Source organism: Camelus dromedarius, chromosome 10 (assembly GCF_036321535.1).
Source record: "Camelus dromedarius isolate mCamDro1 chromosome 10, mCamDro1.pat, whole genome shotgun sequence".
Classification (NCBI taxonomy): Eukaryota; Metazoa; Chordata; class Mammalia; order Artiodactyla; family Camelidae; genus Camelus; species Camelus dromedarius.
Genome location: NC_087445.1, coordinates 58,454,175 through 58,470,455, shown reverse-complemented (window position 1 = coordinate 58,470,455; position 16,281 = coordinate 58,454,175). Strand labels below are relative to the sequence as shown.

The 16,281-nt window shown below is 37.6% G+C and overlaps 1 protein-coding gene across 1 annotated transcript in view; it reads right to left on the bottom strand.

Moving 5' to 3' along the window:
• Positions 1 to 16,281, bottom strand: part of MUSK (muscle associated receptor tyrosine kinase) — an 87,676-nt gene that overhangs the window by 61,705 nt on the left and 9,690 nt on the right. Inside the window, exons 2-5 of the mRNA XM_064490389.1 lie at positions 14,222 to 14,348; positions 10,164 to 10,315; positions 4,763 to 4,890; positions 3,306 to 3,447 (exon numbers count right to left, since the gene is read on the bottom strand). Coding sequence (XP_064346459.1) covers positions 3,306 to 3,447; positions 4,763 to 4,890; positions 10,164 to 10,315; positions 14,222 to 14,348 — 549 coding nt within the window. The remainder of the gene's footprint in view (positions 1 to 3,305; positions 3,448 to 4,762; positions 4,891 to 10,163; positions 10,316 to 14,221; positions 14,349 to 16,281) is intronic.

The window sequence follows — 16,281 nt, the reverse complement described above, 5'->3', positions numbered from 1 at the left end:
TCCTAGAGGAAACAGAGACCATCTGAACGGAGCTTTCTCAAATGCCAGCCAGCAAACTTGTGAACTCCCTTATCCTAGAATACACCCCTTTTCTCCTTCCTTCCTATTCCAAGGAAGGAAGTTTCCTCTTCCTGAATAAGTACAGTAATCATATAATTTACCACCGAAGCCTGGATATTTTTGAAAGTAAAAGAAGGAATCTGTTAATAATGATTCCAGGACAACAGGTGTAAACCAGAATTGTCCTGGGCGATCTGAGACACGTGGTCACCCCGTGTATAAAGCTGATGGCTGAGTACCTCTCTTTCGCCTTCTCAAGCATCACAGTCCCTTGAATATTCTCCCCTCCCCTGTACGTTCAAATTTTCCTTCTGTCTGGCTTCCTTCTCATTAATATTTTTAATGTTGTAAACATTTTTTAAACATTGAATCTTTTAAAAAGAGAAGTCTTGCAAAACAACACTACCTATGGGCCTCCAACTACTGCTCACTTTTTGGACTCATCTTTTTTCTCTGCCAAATTTATGGAAAAAATTGTCTCCACCCATGTCTCTCTTTTTCCCTGCTCCCATTCTCCATCATTCACAGAATTCTGGCTTCTTTCCCCATCCCCGTTCTGACACTACGCTTGACAGAGTGACACATAATTCTCTTGTTCTTTAATGGAACAGACAGTACTCAGTGCTACTCCATTTCTTACATGCCTCTATCTGTGCAGCCTTGAGTGAGTTACTGATCCTTTCTGTTCCTCAGCTTTCTAAAATTGCGCAGTGAAACGACCTTCCTCACTGGCTGTTAGTGAAAATTAAATAAAATAATCCATGCGAAGCATTTAGCGTTTTAAAATGTTAGCCATCTCATCGCTCATCCTTTTAGAAAGACCTCCCTGTTTGGCCATGCTTGAGTTAGATGATTTCCATCAGCGATTTTGCACATCACTGTTTGAACTTTTTGAGACACGACGGAAGGGGAGAATATCTTTACATGCTTAATCTCATCAGAAGCTCACGATGGCAGACAAAGCCCACCTTTCCCTGACATACCTATTGGCTGTAAGTGTAGCCCAGCATCAGGCAGCACTTACAGGGCTCTCATTCTGATTTGCTCCAATGAATCTGCAGACTTAACTACACAATACGTAACAAATGCTTGTCTGCCGCACCTGACCGTAGCCCAGCTTCCTCTTCAGCCCTCACCACTGCCAAGACAGCAGACATTTGCTGGGAAGGCACACTGGGATCTTTCCAGTGACTTCTTAGTTGCTTTTTTCTTTCACCTGCTCTGAGTCATTGGTTGAACTGGCCCTTCCTTTAAATAGGTCATGTCTGCATTCTCTCTTGTGGAAATGCCTCAACTATTTTCTTTAAGTGGAAGCCAACCTTTCAGAGCTTCAAGAGCCAAAACAGATTTGCTGCAATATTTATGTTCTAATAAAAATTATTATAGTAAATGCTGATTGTGTACCAGCCACCGTGCTAAGCAGATCACATATTTTCACGTCTATTGACTACTTTAGTCGGGACTAAAATAGAGTGGAAATAGACATGGTTGCCACAATGAGCATCTTACCTACTGCTAGAGTAACTTTAAGCTTTGATATTATGAGCTCTCAGTACCAGCATGTTTAATAAAATCTCTAGCATCTATTAATTGATAAAACAATGAACATGACTGTTTAAATGTTAGGAAGAGAGGAGACAGTATTCAGTTTTCCTGATCGGCATGATACAATATTAAATGGCAAGGCAAGACCCCAGTTAATTGATCTGTGTTCATTTTCTCTAGGCCAAACTAAAGCACATTGTTTCAAAATCTGTGAAGACAGTAATCTAAACAATCAGTGTTATATGTTATAATCCAAAGGGCTCATATTTCATATCTTGAAGAGGAAAATCTTTGTGACATTGTACACAAATGGATAACATTAGTTCTGCATCACTCCACACATAATTCAAGGAAACACTGAATCCAGGCCGATATTCAGTAGGCCTGAAATTGTGCCTGTGTGTGTGTTTGTGTGCTTGTTTATTTTTCCGTGATAAGTTACATCAGCTGGATGTTGCAGACTGAGCTTTAAATAGCATTGATAATTTAAAAGATATTAAATTAAGCAGCGGTGCTAAAAATATGTCTTTTTTATACCTGACAACCACCCTTCCCAACATCCTCATTCCTTTTCATGAACGTTAATGGAAATGAGATCACTCAAGCTGTGAGAAGAAGGTCTAGTTAGAAAATGAAAGTAATCTTAGCAGAAATCTGTGTGATTGAGAAGGAAGAAATGTGGGAAAGAGCAGATTCTTAGCCTGAGAGAAGGAATGAAATCAAAATTAGCAATGGGGAAGCTCTGAAGCCTTCCCTGATTGAATTTGTGCCAAAGTGTGACAGTCCAACCACTTTATCAGATAACAGAAAAGCAGTAAAAGTAAGTGATGATTGTTATAGTCAACATTTATTGAGTGTTTACAAAGGGCCAGACACTCTGCTAAATACTGTCAATGGCTTATCTCTTTGAAACTTACAACAAACCCCACTTTACAGATAAGAAAACTGAGAGTCAGAGGTTAATTCTAAGTCTTGTAACAGGAAGAGCTGGGAAGGGTTTTGCACTCCGTTTACTCACCTAGTACAGGCGTGCTGCTAGTTTCTGTTTTTAAGAAAATATGATGTAATTTTAAGTCAAGAAGCATCTGACGACCCAATGATAGAATCCCTAGCTCTATCTGGATTCTGATTTCTCAGTGAAGATCTTTTACAACCAGTCGTTGAGTTAACTGACTTTAAAGGAACATTTTTAAAAATGAAAAGTATTTTGACAATGTAACTCATAGAAGTAGGACCATTGGGGGTTATACATTTTGAGTCAGTGTTTTCTTTTTCTCAACCCTTTGTGACAGAATACAATCTGGAAAAAAAAAGGTACACGTTTTTCCTTTGGATACTTTTTAAATACCTACAGGTCTTTATGCTGAAAAAGATAAGACGAGTATCTTCAAATTGATAAACAAGAGAGAAATGCCCAAGCCAGGGAGATGTTCTAATATGGTATCCTACTTTTTCAGTATTATAATGAATTTAATCTGTTTCGGTCAAAATTGGGCAATAGGTGGAAAATGACCTTTATACTAGGGAACTTTTTTTTCTTTTCAATTTTCCAAGTCTTGACCTGATGGTCTAATATCTGGGAGAGTTGAGGGAACTGAACTACCTACCGCATCTCTGCTTCGCAGGCTGAAGTCCAGCCTTCCCAGCAGCGCGCGAGGCCCCCTGGTAACACCGTAATGGGAAGGAACGCAGCTCCTTACCCTCAACTTCCAGCTTCACCAGTTTGGAATAGGCCGTCCCGAGGCTGTTCTTTGCCACACATCGATAATGTCCTGCGTCTTCCTTTTGCACATTGTGAATCCTTAAACTCCCGGATTCCAGAACTGCAGTGCGGGGGTTTTCCTGCCAGGCATGGGGACATGAATTTAAAATGTCTGTGGGTTTGTTGAGGACACATGTGATATATTTCATCAGGTCATCATTATCACACTGATCAGAAATAGCGTTTTAACATTTATTTGGCATTTGTTATGTATAACATACAATAATAAATGAGATCATGTAAGATTACCAATTTTTATTTTCTTTTATGACACGAGGACACCAAGGCTGATCTGATGTCCTGAATCAACAAGCCTTATTTTAGGAATTTATTTGATTTCTAAAAAATCCAAATCTGTTTCATTAAAAAGCATTGTTTTAAACACCATATTTACTGCCTACATGGTATTCTTAAGGGAATATATGTCCTTTGAAAAGTTGGGAAATGGTACAAATAATATAAAATTTGGTATTTATAGTTGAGATATTACATTTATCTTTTCTTTCGGGGCTCTATATTCAATAGTCTATGTAGAACCACCCCTTGCTTTTATTACAGGAAATACTTAAAAGGAAAGCCAGAGAATTATGTAGAATATTATTCAAGTTAAAATTATTTATTTTATTTTAAATAAAACAAATCTTATTGATATTATACTTCATTTCAGTTAATCGACATATATCAGCACCTGTGTATTCCCCATGGAATACTCTGTCTGAGTATAGTAATATGAAAAATGTATTATCTGTGACCTGGTTGAGTTCACAGTTGGTAGGTTACATGAGGACAGAAAGACACAGTGATAATGCAGTGTAGTAATTTATCAGTGAATGCAGGTATGAGATATGAACGCAGAATACAATGAGCATGGGCGTAATTTCTAGTCTGACTGCCGTGTGTGACTGAGGTCATTGTCAAGGTGTTCGTTTGCCGCTCTTGATTCTTGATGCTCTAATTTCACTCCAGAATGTTCTCATTCCTTTTCTTCCAAACCTCATTTCTCTCTCTCCTCCCAGAAACTATTTGTCAGGTCTAAAGCCGGGATTTTAGTTCCGTCTTTTTCATCCCTTGAATCTCAAAGATTCAGTGTTAAACAGTAAATGATTCAAATACCAACCAACCAACAAAAAAGACTCTAGCTTTGCTTGGCTTGGTTTGGCTTCATTTTTCATCCCTAATACTCCTGGTTCCCATCTCTTTTTTCTCCTACTCAGCCCCAACTGGAATGCCTTACAATTTGCTTGTATGGGAACAGAAATATTTAAGTTCAGTTAAAATGTGGTACATGGACAAAATTTTATGCTAGAAGTTCGTAAGCGTGTAACTGAGTTCGCAAAGGATTGTTGTATTTGGAAATGTGTTGTACAACCATGTTTTAACATAATAATCACTTACCCTGAGAGCACTGTCCTCCTTGATCCACGACACTGATGGCTTGGGATTGCCCATTGTGGTACAGGGTAGGACTGCCTTTAATCCTTCTATTATTTTTACATTTATGGGAGGACGAGTTATTTTAGGTTCTAGAGGGAAATAAACATTAAAAATTAAAAAGGCAATATAGCTTTATTATACTTAGAGTTTCTAACTTTATGTTTAATTCTAAATATCCATTAAAAAATATTTGTAGGCGTATTACATTACGGAATTCACCAAGGGCTAAGACATGTTTTTAGTGGATATCAAAAAGAAATCATTTAAAAAAGTTTAGGTTATCTCTGTTTTATGTTTTAAAAAAATTTTTATTGATGTATAGTCCGTTACAGTGTGTCAGTTTCTAGTGTACAACATAATGTTTCAGTCATACACAAACGATAAATGCTGGAGAGGGTGTGGAAAAATGGGAACCCCCCCTACACTGTTGGTGGAAATATAGTTTGTACAGCCATTAAGGAAAACAGCATGGAGATTCCTCAAAAAACTGAAAATAGATTTACCATATGATCCAGCAATCCCACTCCTGGGCATGTACCCGGAGGGAACTCTAATTCAAAAAGATACATGCACCCCAATGTTCAAAGCAACACTATATACAATAGCCAAGACATAGGAACAACCAAAATGTCCACTGACAGATCACTGGATAAAGAAGCTGTGGTATATTTATATGACAGATTATTTTTTCTGTTTTATCTTATTTGAAAAACAAATTCATAAAACACATTAGGAGCTTGAAGTTATCATAGTATTTTTCACTTTAAAAAATAGTTAATAAAAAGTGGATTAGATCGTTAACGTAACAATTCAACATTATTTAATTCAATTCATAGCAACAGACATAGAAATATATTCAAATAAGTTTTTGATATGTTTATATTTTTACACAATTCTGAGTAATTACCTTCTCACCCTTTAGTGTCCATCTTAATTTGACTATTAAATATGATGATTAAAAATGAGATACATTTATCCTCTAGAAAATAAACTAGACATTATTTGTAATGAGAGAAATTCTGTCATATGATTGAGAAACTCTTCTATGCAAAGCAAACTTGTGTGTCCTGTTCTGTGAAACACACAAGTTAATTTTTTCAGAAGAAATAGTTTATGTCAGCTAATGTTTATTCTCCAATACTGAGCTTTCAGAGGAAGGAGTTATTAAATCTAATGTATAGAAAAATGGACACTTCAGGCTGCCAGTTATTTTACTATCTGAAACATTCATAAAATAATGAGAACTGTATTTACATCCTTAGGAATCTTATGTTACAGATGCAAAACAGAGGGCTGTCTTTGCAGGACAGACTACTGAGGAATGGATGCATTTTATTTCTGTCAGGTCATGTGCCATGATCAATTTGTTACTTTGACATAGAAGGGCATGAAATGATTTTTTTTTCCTTCTACTTCAATTGTGTGTGTGTGTGTGTGTATGTGTCGGGGGGTGTGGTTTGGTGGCAGTTGATATTTGCAAAACTGCATGGTGTATTTATTTTAAATCTAGGCATTATTGCCATTCTGAGTTGGTATGATCCTGTATTGTGGCAAAAATACAAGACAGACTTCAAATGTGTTATAGAAAAATATCAGCTTTGTCCCTGCCTGCTATCTAAATTGGGTTCTCATACAGCTACCTAGCTTAGCTTACGAGTTGATACACCTGTGATGTATGAAAGAGAGCATTTCTTCCATTGGGCTCCCTAAACTGATCCCTACGGCAAAGGGATCATAGATAATGTCTTGGGCAGAAAACCTTTGTTTTAAGCAAGTAACGCCTTTCTTCTCAATGAAATAGGTGTCTTGGTCATCCGTTGGGGAGGGGTCAGGAGAGCCTTTGTGGGTAACTGAATACAAAGTAAGCTAGGAATGAATTGAGGGTTGATGTGGAGTCATGGGTTCCCCACTCTAAGGGAGCATGATTCAGGTGGAGCCATGACACTGACTAATCAAAGCTGGTCATCCTGTTGATGCGGGATGATGGAAGTACCCTGCTATGCCAGTATCAACTGAGCCCTCAGTTGATGGACCATAACGAAGCTGGGGGAGGGAGATCCTGGAGGAGGACTTAGGGGAGTTGGAGTAGTGATGGGGGTGGGGACCTTGAGGGTCTCAGGAAGCAGCTCTTTACCAAGCAGTGTGGAAGCATTCCAAAATGTTAACGGTTGCGATGGCCACACCAGTGTATACCCACATGAATAGGTGAGTTTTCCTAAGGAAAGAGTGGAGAGAAGAAAAGGATTGAGGATAGAACCAAAATCAAGGACATTTAGTGCCAGAAAGAATGGGAGAAACATTCAAAGGAAAAATAGTGCCACAAAGTAGTGAGGTACTTAAATGAGCTCTGTCTTCAAAATCAAGGCCTCATTCTTCAACAAAAGAGAACGTCCCAACTTCCATACCTGATATTCTCACTGCCCCACATGCTAAAAGAAAGCCCACTTGTGGGTACCCCCGTACCTACTTACTCACAGAACCCCCAGATCCGCTTTGCCACGATGTCCCACTAGCCCCACTCCATACCTGTTATACTCAATCTCGGGCATCATTTATAAGTGTGAGCAAACTTAGAAGATCAACAGACATTTGAGAAAAACCATGAACATGAAGGGAAAAATAAGAAAGAAAGAAAGAAAATAAAAACTTAGCCAGAAGGAAACAGAAATAAGGCAGGAAAAAGAAGAAAATGATTTTCAAAAACGCATTAGTGGTACCTTTAGTGAGACTTGAGTGAATATTGCATCATACAACATACAGAGTTTGCTACCAATAAAAGGAGTAATCAGGGAAGAAATAATCCCTAGAAATTAAACATATGGGTTTTTAAGATCTTAAGTACTCAATATAAGATCAGAGTAGCGGAACGGTCATAGTGAAGACCAAATTCATGATATAAAAGGAAAAGTCAAATAAATCTCCCAGAAGGTAGAGTATCAAGATAGATATGTAGAAAATGTGAGGAGGAAAAATTAGAGTCATAAAAAATGGACAAAAAAAGAAACCTAATATTTGTTAATTAAAAGTGTAAGAATGAGATAGAGAGAATAAAGAGGAAGAAGGTAGGAAAAAAAAGTATAGCCCATTTTGAAAAAATAAAACAAAACCCTTTGGTTTTTAGATCAAAAGGGCTCACCTAAGACTAAGTGGGAATAAAAAAAGTATTAATAAAAGACAGTGATAATAACATACCTAATGTATTCTTATCTATTTGAAAATTTTAAGAATTCTAGAAATAAAGAGAAAAATCCTGGAAATTTTAAGACAGATAAACATCAGATTTACCTGTAAACAGATAAGAGAGATTTCTCACCTACAACATAGAATGTCATATGACAATGAATAATTGTCTACTAAAACCTCAGTCAAGAGCCTTTTAAAACTCTCGTCTATACCCAAAGTATTACCCAAGAGTGAGGGCAGAGTAGAGACTTTCAGCCATGCAAACATTCAGAAAGTGCATCTCACGCTGAAAAGAAGCAGTGGATGACCCCCTCCAGAAAGCAGTAACAACAGAGTAGAGAGATGAGAGATACAAGAAGCAGGGATGTAAGTCCACAAGAACAAAACTCACAGTAAAGGTCCCAGGTGGAACTTGATTCCACTGCTTTGTATGGTGCCAACATGCATGTGATTTTTCCCACCAGCAGTGTGGTGTCAGAGAGGGGAAAATAAAGGTTGAATTATTACAGGGTCGAGAGCAGCCGATGCTACAGCACAGGGGTTCACAGATCTGAGGATGCTGGTGAGGGGTGCTTGATGCTACCGCACAGGGAGGAGAGAGAACTCAGTGGAGAGAGAACTGAATGAAGTCCCCGCTGGGAGTTGGTGGAACAGAGGACAGCAGAGTCAAGGGCAGGAGAACGTGACCATGTCGATGACAGTAGGGAGTGAGAGGGAGGAAGGGAGGGAGAGAGCTAGACACTGTTCTTAGCTGAGAAAGAGACAGATGGAGTTTGTGCCTCCTGTTTGGAGGCAGATCATGAGTGTGGGAAACTGCTTCCCTCATCGGACAGAGCTGGAAATAGAAATGTCCATGTTCAGAGTGTGACATACTGGAGCTTAAGATTTGAAATACAGTCCGTTTCCTGGGATGACAAGGTCACAGATCGGGTAGACTGATAAAGAGTTAAGGCAAACATCAGCGGACTTGTGGAGGCCAAGGAGCTGTAGGATGAAGTGGACAGTCACTCCGTCTCATGGCTGTTAAAAATCCCTCAGGATCATGGCAGGAGTAGGAGTGGATAGAAGGATAATAAATCTGGGATTAAAGTCTTTAATAAATACGGGAGAGGACCTAGAAGTGAGTAGATGACTTGATGAACAGGGTTAGAGAGAATGATCAAAATGGCACAAGCCCTCACTAGAGGAAAAGTTTTGCACAGGAACACAAAATATATGGCTTATTTGCAGCTATGTGGATGGCTGCATCCTAGAGATTATCATACTAAGTGAAGTAAGTCAGACAGAGAAAGGTAAATGTCATATGATAATCACTTATATGTGGAATCTAAAAAATGATACAAATCGATTTATTTACAAAACAGAAACAGATTCACAGACATAGAAAACAAACTTATGGTCACCAAAGGGGAAGGTGGTGGGAGAGGTATAAAATAGGAGAGTGGGATTAGTTGATACAAACTACTGTATATAAAATAGATAAACACAAGGACCTACTGTATAGCTCAGGGAACTATGTTCAACATCTTGTAATGACCTGTAATGGAAAAGAATCTGAAAAATATACATGTATATGTATGACTGAATCACTTTGCTGTACACCTGGAACTAACACAACATTATAAATCAATTATTCTTCAATTAAAAAAATATACATATAATGGCTTAAAAGAAGCAATTAACCATCATACGTGCCAGCCTTGTTGACATGAAGTGGGGAATACTAAACAGCTTCCATTTAAGTAGAAGAGTCACTCAAGTTTGAAAAGTTGCTCAAGAAAACCAAGTTTGAAATTAGGAAAAAGGGTAGAAGAAGTATCTGCCATGAGGTTAGAGATTAAAAGGGTGTTTGGTTGTAATGAAACGGTTTTAAAGACACAGGGTAAAAATTGTAGAGAAGTTCCCTGGTGAAAGGCATCAGGGTGGGGCAAGCAAAGAGCCGTATAAAGGCAAGAAAATGCGAGAAGATGGGGAAGTAGGAGGCTTGCCCGTCGGGTAGTGGTTGATGGCAGGAATAAGGGGTGTGGAGCTAACTGTCTCAAGGTTGTGACTGGAACTTGAGCTTGTCTTGCTGCTTGAACCTCCAGGTATTCTGGAGGCTCTGTTTATTGCCTACTTGGAAGTGTACCAAGTCAGCTTGGAAATCAATGGAAATCAATGGATTCTCTTTCCTACTCACTCATCTTCACTTGCAGAGCCCCGCAGCTCTCGGCAGCCCCTCCCACGCCGTTGTTGGCGATGCAGCAATAAATGCCGTCATCGCTGTCTTCCACGCTCAGGATGGTGAGGAGCTGACCGTTCTCCCGGATGCTGTACCGTGTGTCAAAGAGCCTGTGGGTCACAGAGGAATATGGCAGGTTAGGACCTCACCTATGAACTTTTTTTGGTGATGATTAAATGATAAAACAGATGATTTGTCAGTGGAGGAAAAGCTAACAGGAAACAAGTGAGTTCTGAACGACAGAGTAACCTTATTTGGTAATTTAAAGCTAATACGACATTCTTATCTTTCCTAGTCTCCAGTAATCAAAGCACCACTGAGTCCTTCAAAAATAATTTCAAAAGGTTATACCTATTGATAAGCCCACATGTAGTATTTACTTTATTTAGGGAAGTCTATCATTCTCCAAGATACATAAGTATTTCCCCATATTTACTGGGAAGTAGCAGCTGGATAATGAACATGCACACATAAAATGCAACTAGCAGAAAGGGATTAATGGGTACACACTACTATGTATAAAATAGATAAACAACAAGGACCCTATGCACAGCACAGAGAACTATATTCAATATCTTGGAATAACCTATAATAAAAAGAATCTGAAAAAGAATATATATATGTAACTGAATCGCAAAGCTGTACACCGGAAACTAGCATACATTGCAAATCAATGATACTTCAATTTTTTTAAATAATGAAAAAAGAAAGGGTTAAATATTTATAGAGGTCATTAACAGTTAACTAAGTATTTGTTCATTCATTAACCAAATGTGTGTTGAGTGCCTAACAAGTGCCAGCCCCACAGTTCCAGCTCCTCGGGACACATGAGGAGGCAAAACAGGCTCAAACTCTAAAAATGCAGGTCTTCCGTATATGATCTCATTAAAGGACATGAAACGTGTTTGTTGAGAAGGGAATTAGGATAACAGAAAGAAGTCTAAGGGGAAGCATCAGTGTAAAAGTAAGTTTTATGACAGAAATAGATTTATAGACGTAGAAAACAAACATAAGGTTACCAAAGGGGAAAGGGGGGATGAATTCGGAGTTTAGGACGAACAGATTCACTCTATTATATATAAAAGAGATAGACAATAAGGACTGTATAGCACAGGGAACTATACTCAATATCTTGTACCAACCTATAATGGAAAAGAAGCTGAAAAAGATTCTATGCCTAAGGAATATATTTATGTGTGTGCATATATATATAACTGAATCACACTTTGCTATACACCTGAAACTAACAGCATTGTCAATCAACTATACTTCATAAAAAAGTGGGTTTTAAGACCAAATAAAGGTTTTTATGTGAAATGTGTACATTAGGCTGAGGAATACCCCCTCTAAAGATCCATGTGTTAATCCCCAGAAACTTACATGGCAAAAGGGATTTTGCAGATGTCAAGGATCTTAAACTAGAGTATCATGGATTATCCAGATGGGCCCTATGTAATCATGAGGGTCCTTAGAAGATGGAAGAGGAAAGCAGAGGGATCAGAGGATGAGATGTGACCATGGAGGCAGAGGGTGGAGTGTCGCAAGTGCTGGCTTTGAAAATGGAGGTAGGTGCTAAGCAATGCAGACAGCCCCTAGAAGCTAGAGAAGGCAAGAAATCATATTTTCCTCTAGTGCCCTCAGTCCAGTCAATGTCTCAATTTTAGCCCAAAGAGACTTATTTCAGACCTCTGAACTCCAAAACTCAAGATAATAAATTTGTGTTGTTTCAAGCCCCTGAGTTAGTGGTAATTGATTACAGCAGAAATAGGAGACTAATTTAATGTGAAAACAAAAAATATAAAGGAAATGGATTCTTGTCAGGTGGCTTCCATCACATACTTGATCTTAAAGAGGAATAAAGAGATGTAGTAATTTTGGTCTAATGTGACTAAGATAATATAATCACCGAGTAGTTCATTAAATCACGTTAGATAATTGAAGATAGCCATGACAATCACATGTAATTTTTGTCTTCTCTTTTGCTGTATATAAGTTTTCATGGAAAAATATGAATATTGGAATATTTTACAGATGTGTTTGTGGACTCTATGAAATATAAAGTTTTAAAGATTTATAATCTGTTGAATCATTGTTGCTTAATTAAAGTACATAAATTGCTTTTAGATTGTGAGGGACACTCAATATTTACAATCTTATATTAATTTTAGGTGTACACAGCATAGTGGTTCAGTATTTTTTGCAGATTATACTCCACTAAAAGTTTTTACAATATAATAGCTGTAATTCCCTCTGCTATACAATACATCCTTGTTGTTCATCTATTTTATACATAGTAGTTTGTATCTCTAAAACGTCTACCCCTAATTTACACTTCCCCCCTTTCCTCTCCCCTTTGGTATCCACTAGTTTGTTTTCTATATCTGTGAGTCTGTTTCTGTTTTGCATATAAACTTAGTTGTATTCTTTTATAGACTCCATATATAAGTGATATCATGCAGTATTTGTCTTTTTCTGCCTGACATTTCACTAAGCATGATATTCTCTAGGTCCATGTATGCTGCTGCAAGTGGCAGGATTTCATTTTTTATGGCTGAGTAATATTCCATTGTAAATACATATCATATATTCTTTATCCATTCATCAGTTGATGGACACTTGGATTGCTTCCATATCTTGGGTATTGTAAATAGTTTTCATGGAAAAATATGAATATTGGAATATTTTACAGATGTGTTCACTGCTATGAATTAGGGTTGCACATATCTTTTCAAATTAGTGCTTTTTCACTTTTTCTGGATATATACCCCAGGGTGGAATTGCTGGGTCATATGGTAGTTCTAACTTCAGTTTTTTGAGGAACCTCCATGCTGTTTTCCATAGAGGCTGCACCACCTTACATTCCCACCAACCGTGTACGAGGGTTTTCTTTTCTCCACATCCATCCTGTTGAAGAGAACTGATCAAGTATTTTGTAGGATGCTCCTCTATTGGAATTTGTCTTATAGTTTTAACATGATTAAATTGGGTTTCTAGTTTTGGGGAGAAAGACCACAAAAGTAGAGTGCCATTTCATCCCATCATAACAAGGCACATACATACATTCAGTATGATTTCTCACTGTTGATATTGACTTTTATCACCTGGCTGAGATGCTTGCCAGGTGTCTCCTGTGGAAGGTTATTCATTATTCCTCAAAAGGCACTCAATAGTATTTTTAAAACATAATTTCTTCCTATTTCACATATCCTTTGCCTAACAACTATTCAAACCTATAGCTCCATTTATTTCTTATTTATTTGTAACATTTTTTTGCCATACAGTCAAGGGAAGATTTAAATGTATTAAAAATAATTTTATTTGTAGTATTATAAGCCAAGTTGGAGCAAGCTTGTATTTATGATTTCCTGAAGTAGACTTAAAAGGTTGACTTTCTTTGCATGATTTGAAAAACTCTTTGGTTGTCCATTTCTTCATCTCCTTGTAATACTGGGAGATAAACATGTGAAAGGATTATAGGGCAATATTTTTCAAAGCAATTTGACATTATAGGTGTCAAACTTCCTTCCTGGACAAGTTAAAAGACAATGAGGGGGAGAACAGTCTTTGAATATTGACCTTTGAACATTAAATGCTGACTATCTAACAACTATTATAACTTAAAAGTTGGGAAGAGTATAAATAATATCTCAATATATAAGCAGCAATAAATATTTCATTATATCGTAATGTAATATAAAGCTATTTATAACTTCTATTGTGATAATGTCACAGGTGCTTTGATTACCACAGTTATTCAAGAGGTTGTTCTGTGTTATGTAGGAATATTTAATTTTATTATAAGAGACAAAGACAAAAGTAAAATGGATAAAACTCATAAAAATGTTAAGCATATAAATTACAAAGCTAATAGCTTATGAGATATTGGTAAAATGACTTGTGTTAACAGAGACTAAAGGTGAATTTTAGTACTGCTGAGAGCTGTGATTATATTTGTAACAAAGATAAATCCCAAGGCAGCCTTGCGCATTCTCGCTGATAAAAGGCAGAATACTTACTTAATGAGAATTTTATTTCTGGTCCAGGAAATTTCAGGCTGGGGATAGGATTCCACTGCGCACATGAAAGTAGCCACTTCTTCAACTAAGGCGTCCACTGTTTCAAGAGGAGTGGTGATGACAGGAGCTGAAAGGAGAGGAGAAATCAAAGAAAAGCATCCTATGATGCTGTTATTACCCCTCTGTAAGCAGTCAGAGGCCACCACATACCTGAATGAGAATTCTGCTTCCCCATAGCAGTAATTTGCCAAGAGGAAGGAAACATTTTATGTAGAGGATTTCATTTCTACAAAATCAAGAGAGAAGGTTCTCAGGAGAGTAGGACTTAGAATTTATTATAGATGAGTAGGAGCAGATCCAGATTTTGTGAAGCCCAAGTTATATGACTTAGGTGTCCTTTGAAAGAAAAAAAATACAGAAAATAATGAATACAAAATGCCTTCTGCCTCCCTAAAACCAATCAACGTGAAGGGAAGGCAAATTGGAAAGAGAAAGCAGTCTTAACAACTGTTGTTTAAAAACATTTTTTCCCCCAAATTTCATTGAAATATATGTCTATATAAACACATTGCTGGAGCCCACTGGAGGTCTTAGAAGGGGGCCCTTGCAAATGAGAGGCTTTGAAAATGAAGCTTCATCAGATTCACATCTGCATATGAATAGGTTGAAAAAGGACAATAATAAAAAGACAAACAATGTAACTAAAAATGGGCAAAGATCTGTCAACATGTCTCCAAAAAGTGTATACAAATGGACAACAAGCATGTAAAAAGATGCTCAACATCATTGGCCAATAAGGAAATGCAAATCAACACCAACCGTGGTGTTGATTTGCATTTCCTTTAGAATCTTTTGTGCATCGTTGGCGGGAATGTAAAATGGCACAGTCACTGTGGAAAATAGGTTGGTGTTTCCTCAAATAATTAAGCATAGAATTAACATATGTTCCAGCAAGTCCCCTTCTGGCTATGTGCCCAAAAGAATTGAAAGCAGGGACTCAAATAGATATTTGTATACCTATGTTCATTGCAGCATTACACACAGTAGCCAAAAGACAGAGCAAGCCAAGTGTCTGCCAACAGATTAACAGATAAATAAAATGTGGTATATCCATACAATGAAATATTATTTGACAATAAGAAGAAATGAAGTATCGATACATGCTACAACATGAATGAAACTTGGAAGCAATAAACTAAGTGAAAGGACAGCATATTGTACAATTCCATTTATACAAATATCCAGAATAGTCAGATCTGTAGAGACAGAAAATACGTTAGCGATTGTCTAGGATCTGGGGAAAGGATGGAGGGGTTAGAAAGTGGTGTATGGCTAAGGAGTACAGGATTTCAAATAACTGTAATAGGAATGTTCTATAATCAATTATGATGATGAATGCACAACTCTGTGAATGGTACACTTTGCCCAAAGTGGCTAGTATGTGAATTCTATCTCACTAAAGCTGGCAGCGGGGTGTGGGGGGGTTGTTTGGGGTTTTTTACTTGTTTGTGTGTGTGTGTGTGTATTACAAAAAGAAAGACAAAAGGAAGAGAGGCTATACACATGGTCCTTCTCTCCTCCCATGAAATGAGGGTCACCTGGCTTAGAAGAATTGGGGAGGAAAAAGAAGTTAAGAAGGATGAGAATGGGTTGGTGAGGGGATGCACCCCTCTTCAATTGACAAACCTGTGAATCCCACCAAAGCAGAGGGCTGAGATCCTGGTCACCTCAAGGGCTTGAAGGTGTGAGAAAGAAAGTGCCAGCACCTGTATTTGGGTGAGTCTGGAAATCTACCCCATTGTGTAATCTGATTTAAAATAACTCTCACCAACACCACAGTCTTATCATTATTATTATTATTTATCAGAGCTGTATCAGTGGGTTTCCATGTAGCAGGAACTGCGTTGACCAGAAGCAAAAAGATGTGTAAAGCACATCTCTGCCTGGTAAGAGTCCACAATCTACATAATAAGGTAGGTTAGATACATCAAGTGATCAGCTATAACAGTCAGTTATGACTGCTATCCTGGTGTAATTGTTAATTGTGCCCCCATACTCCA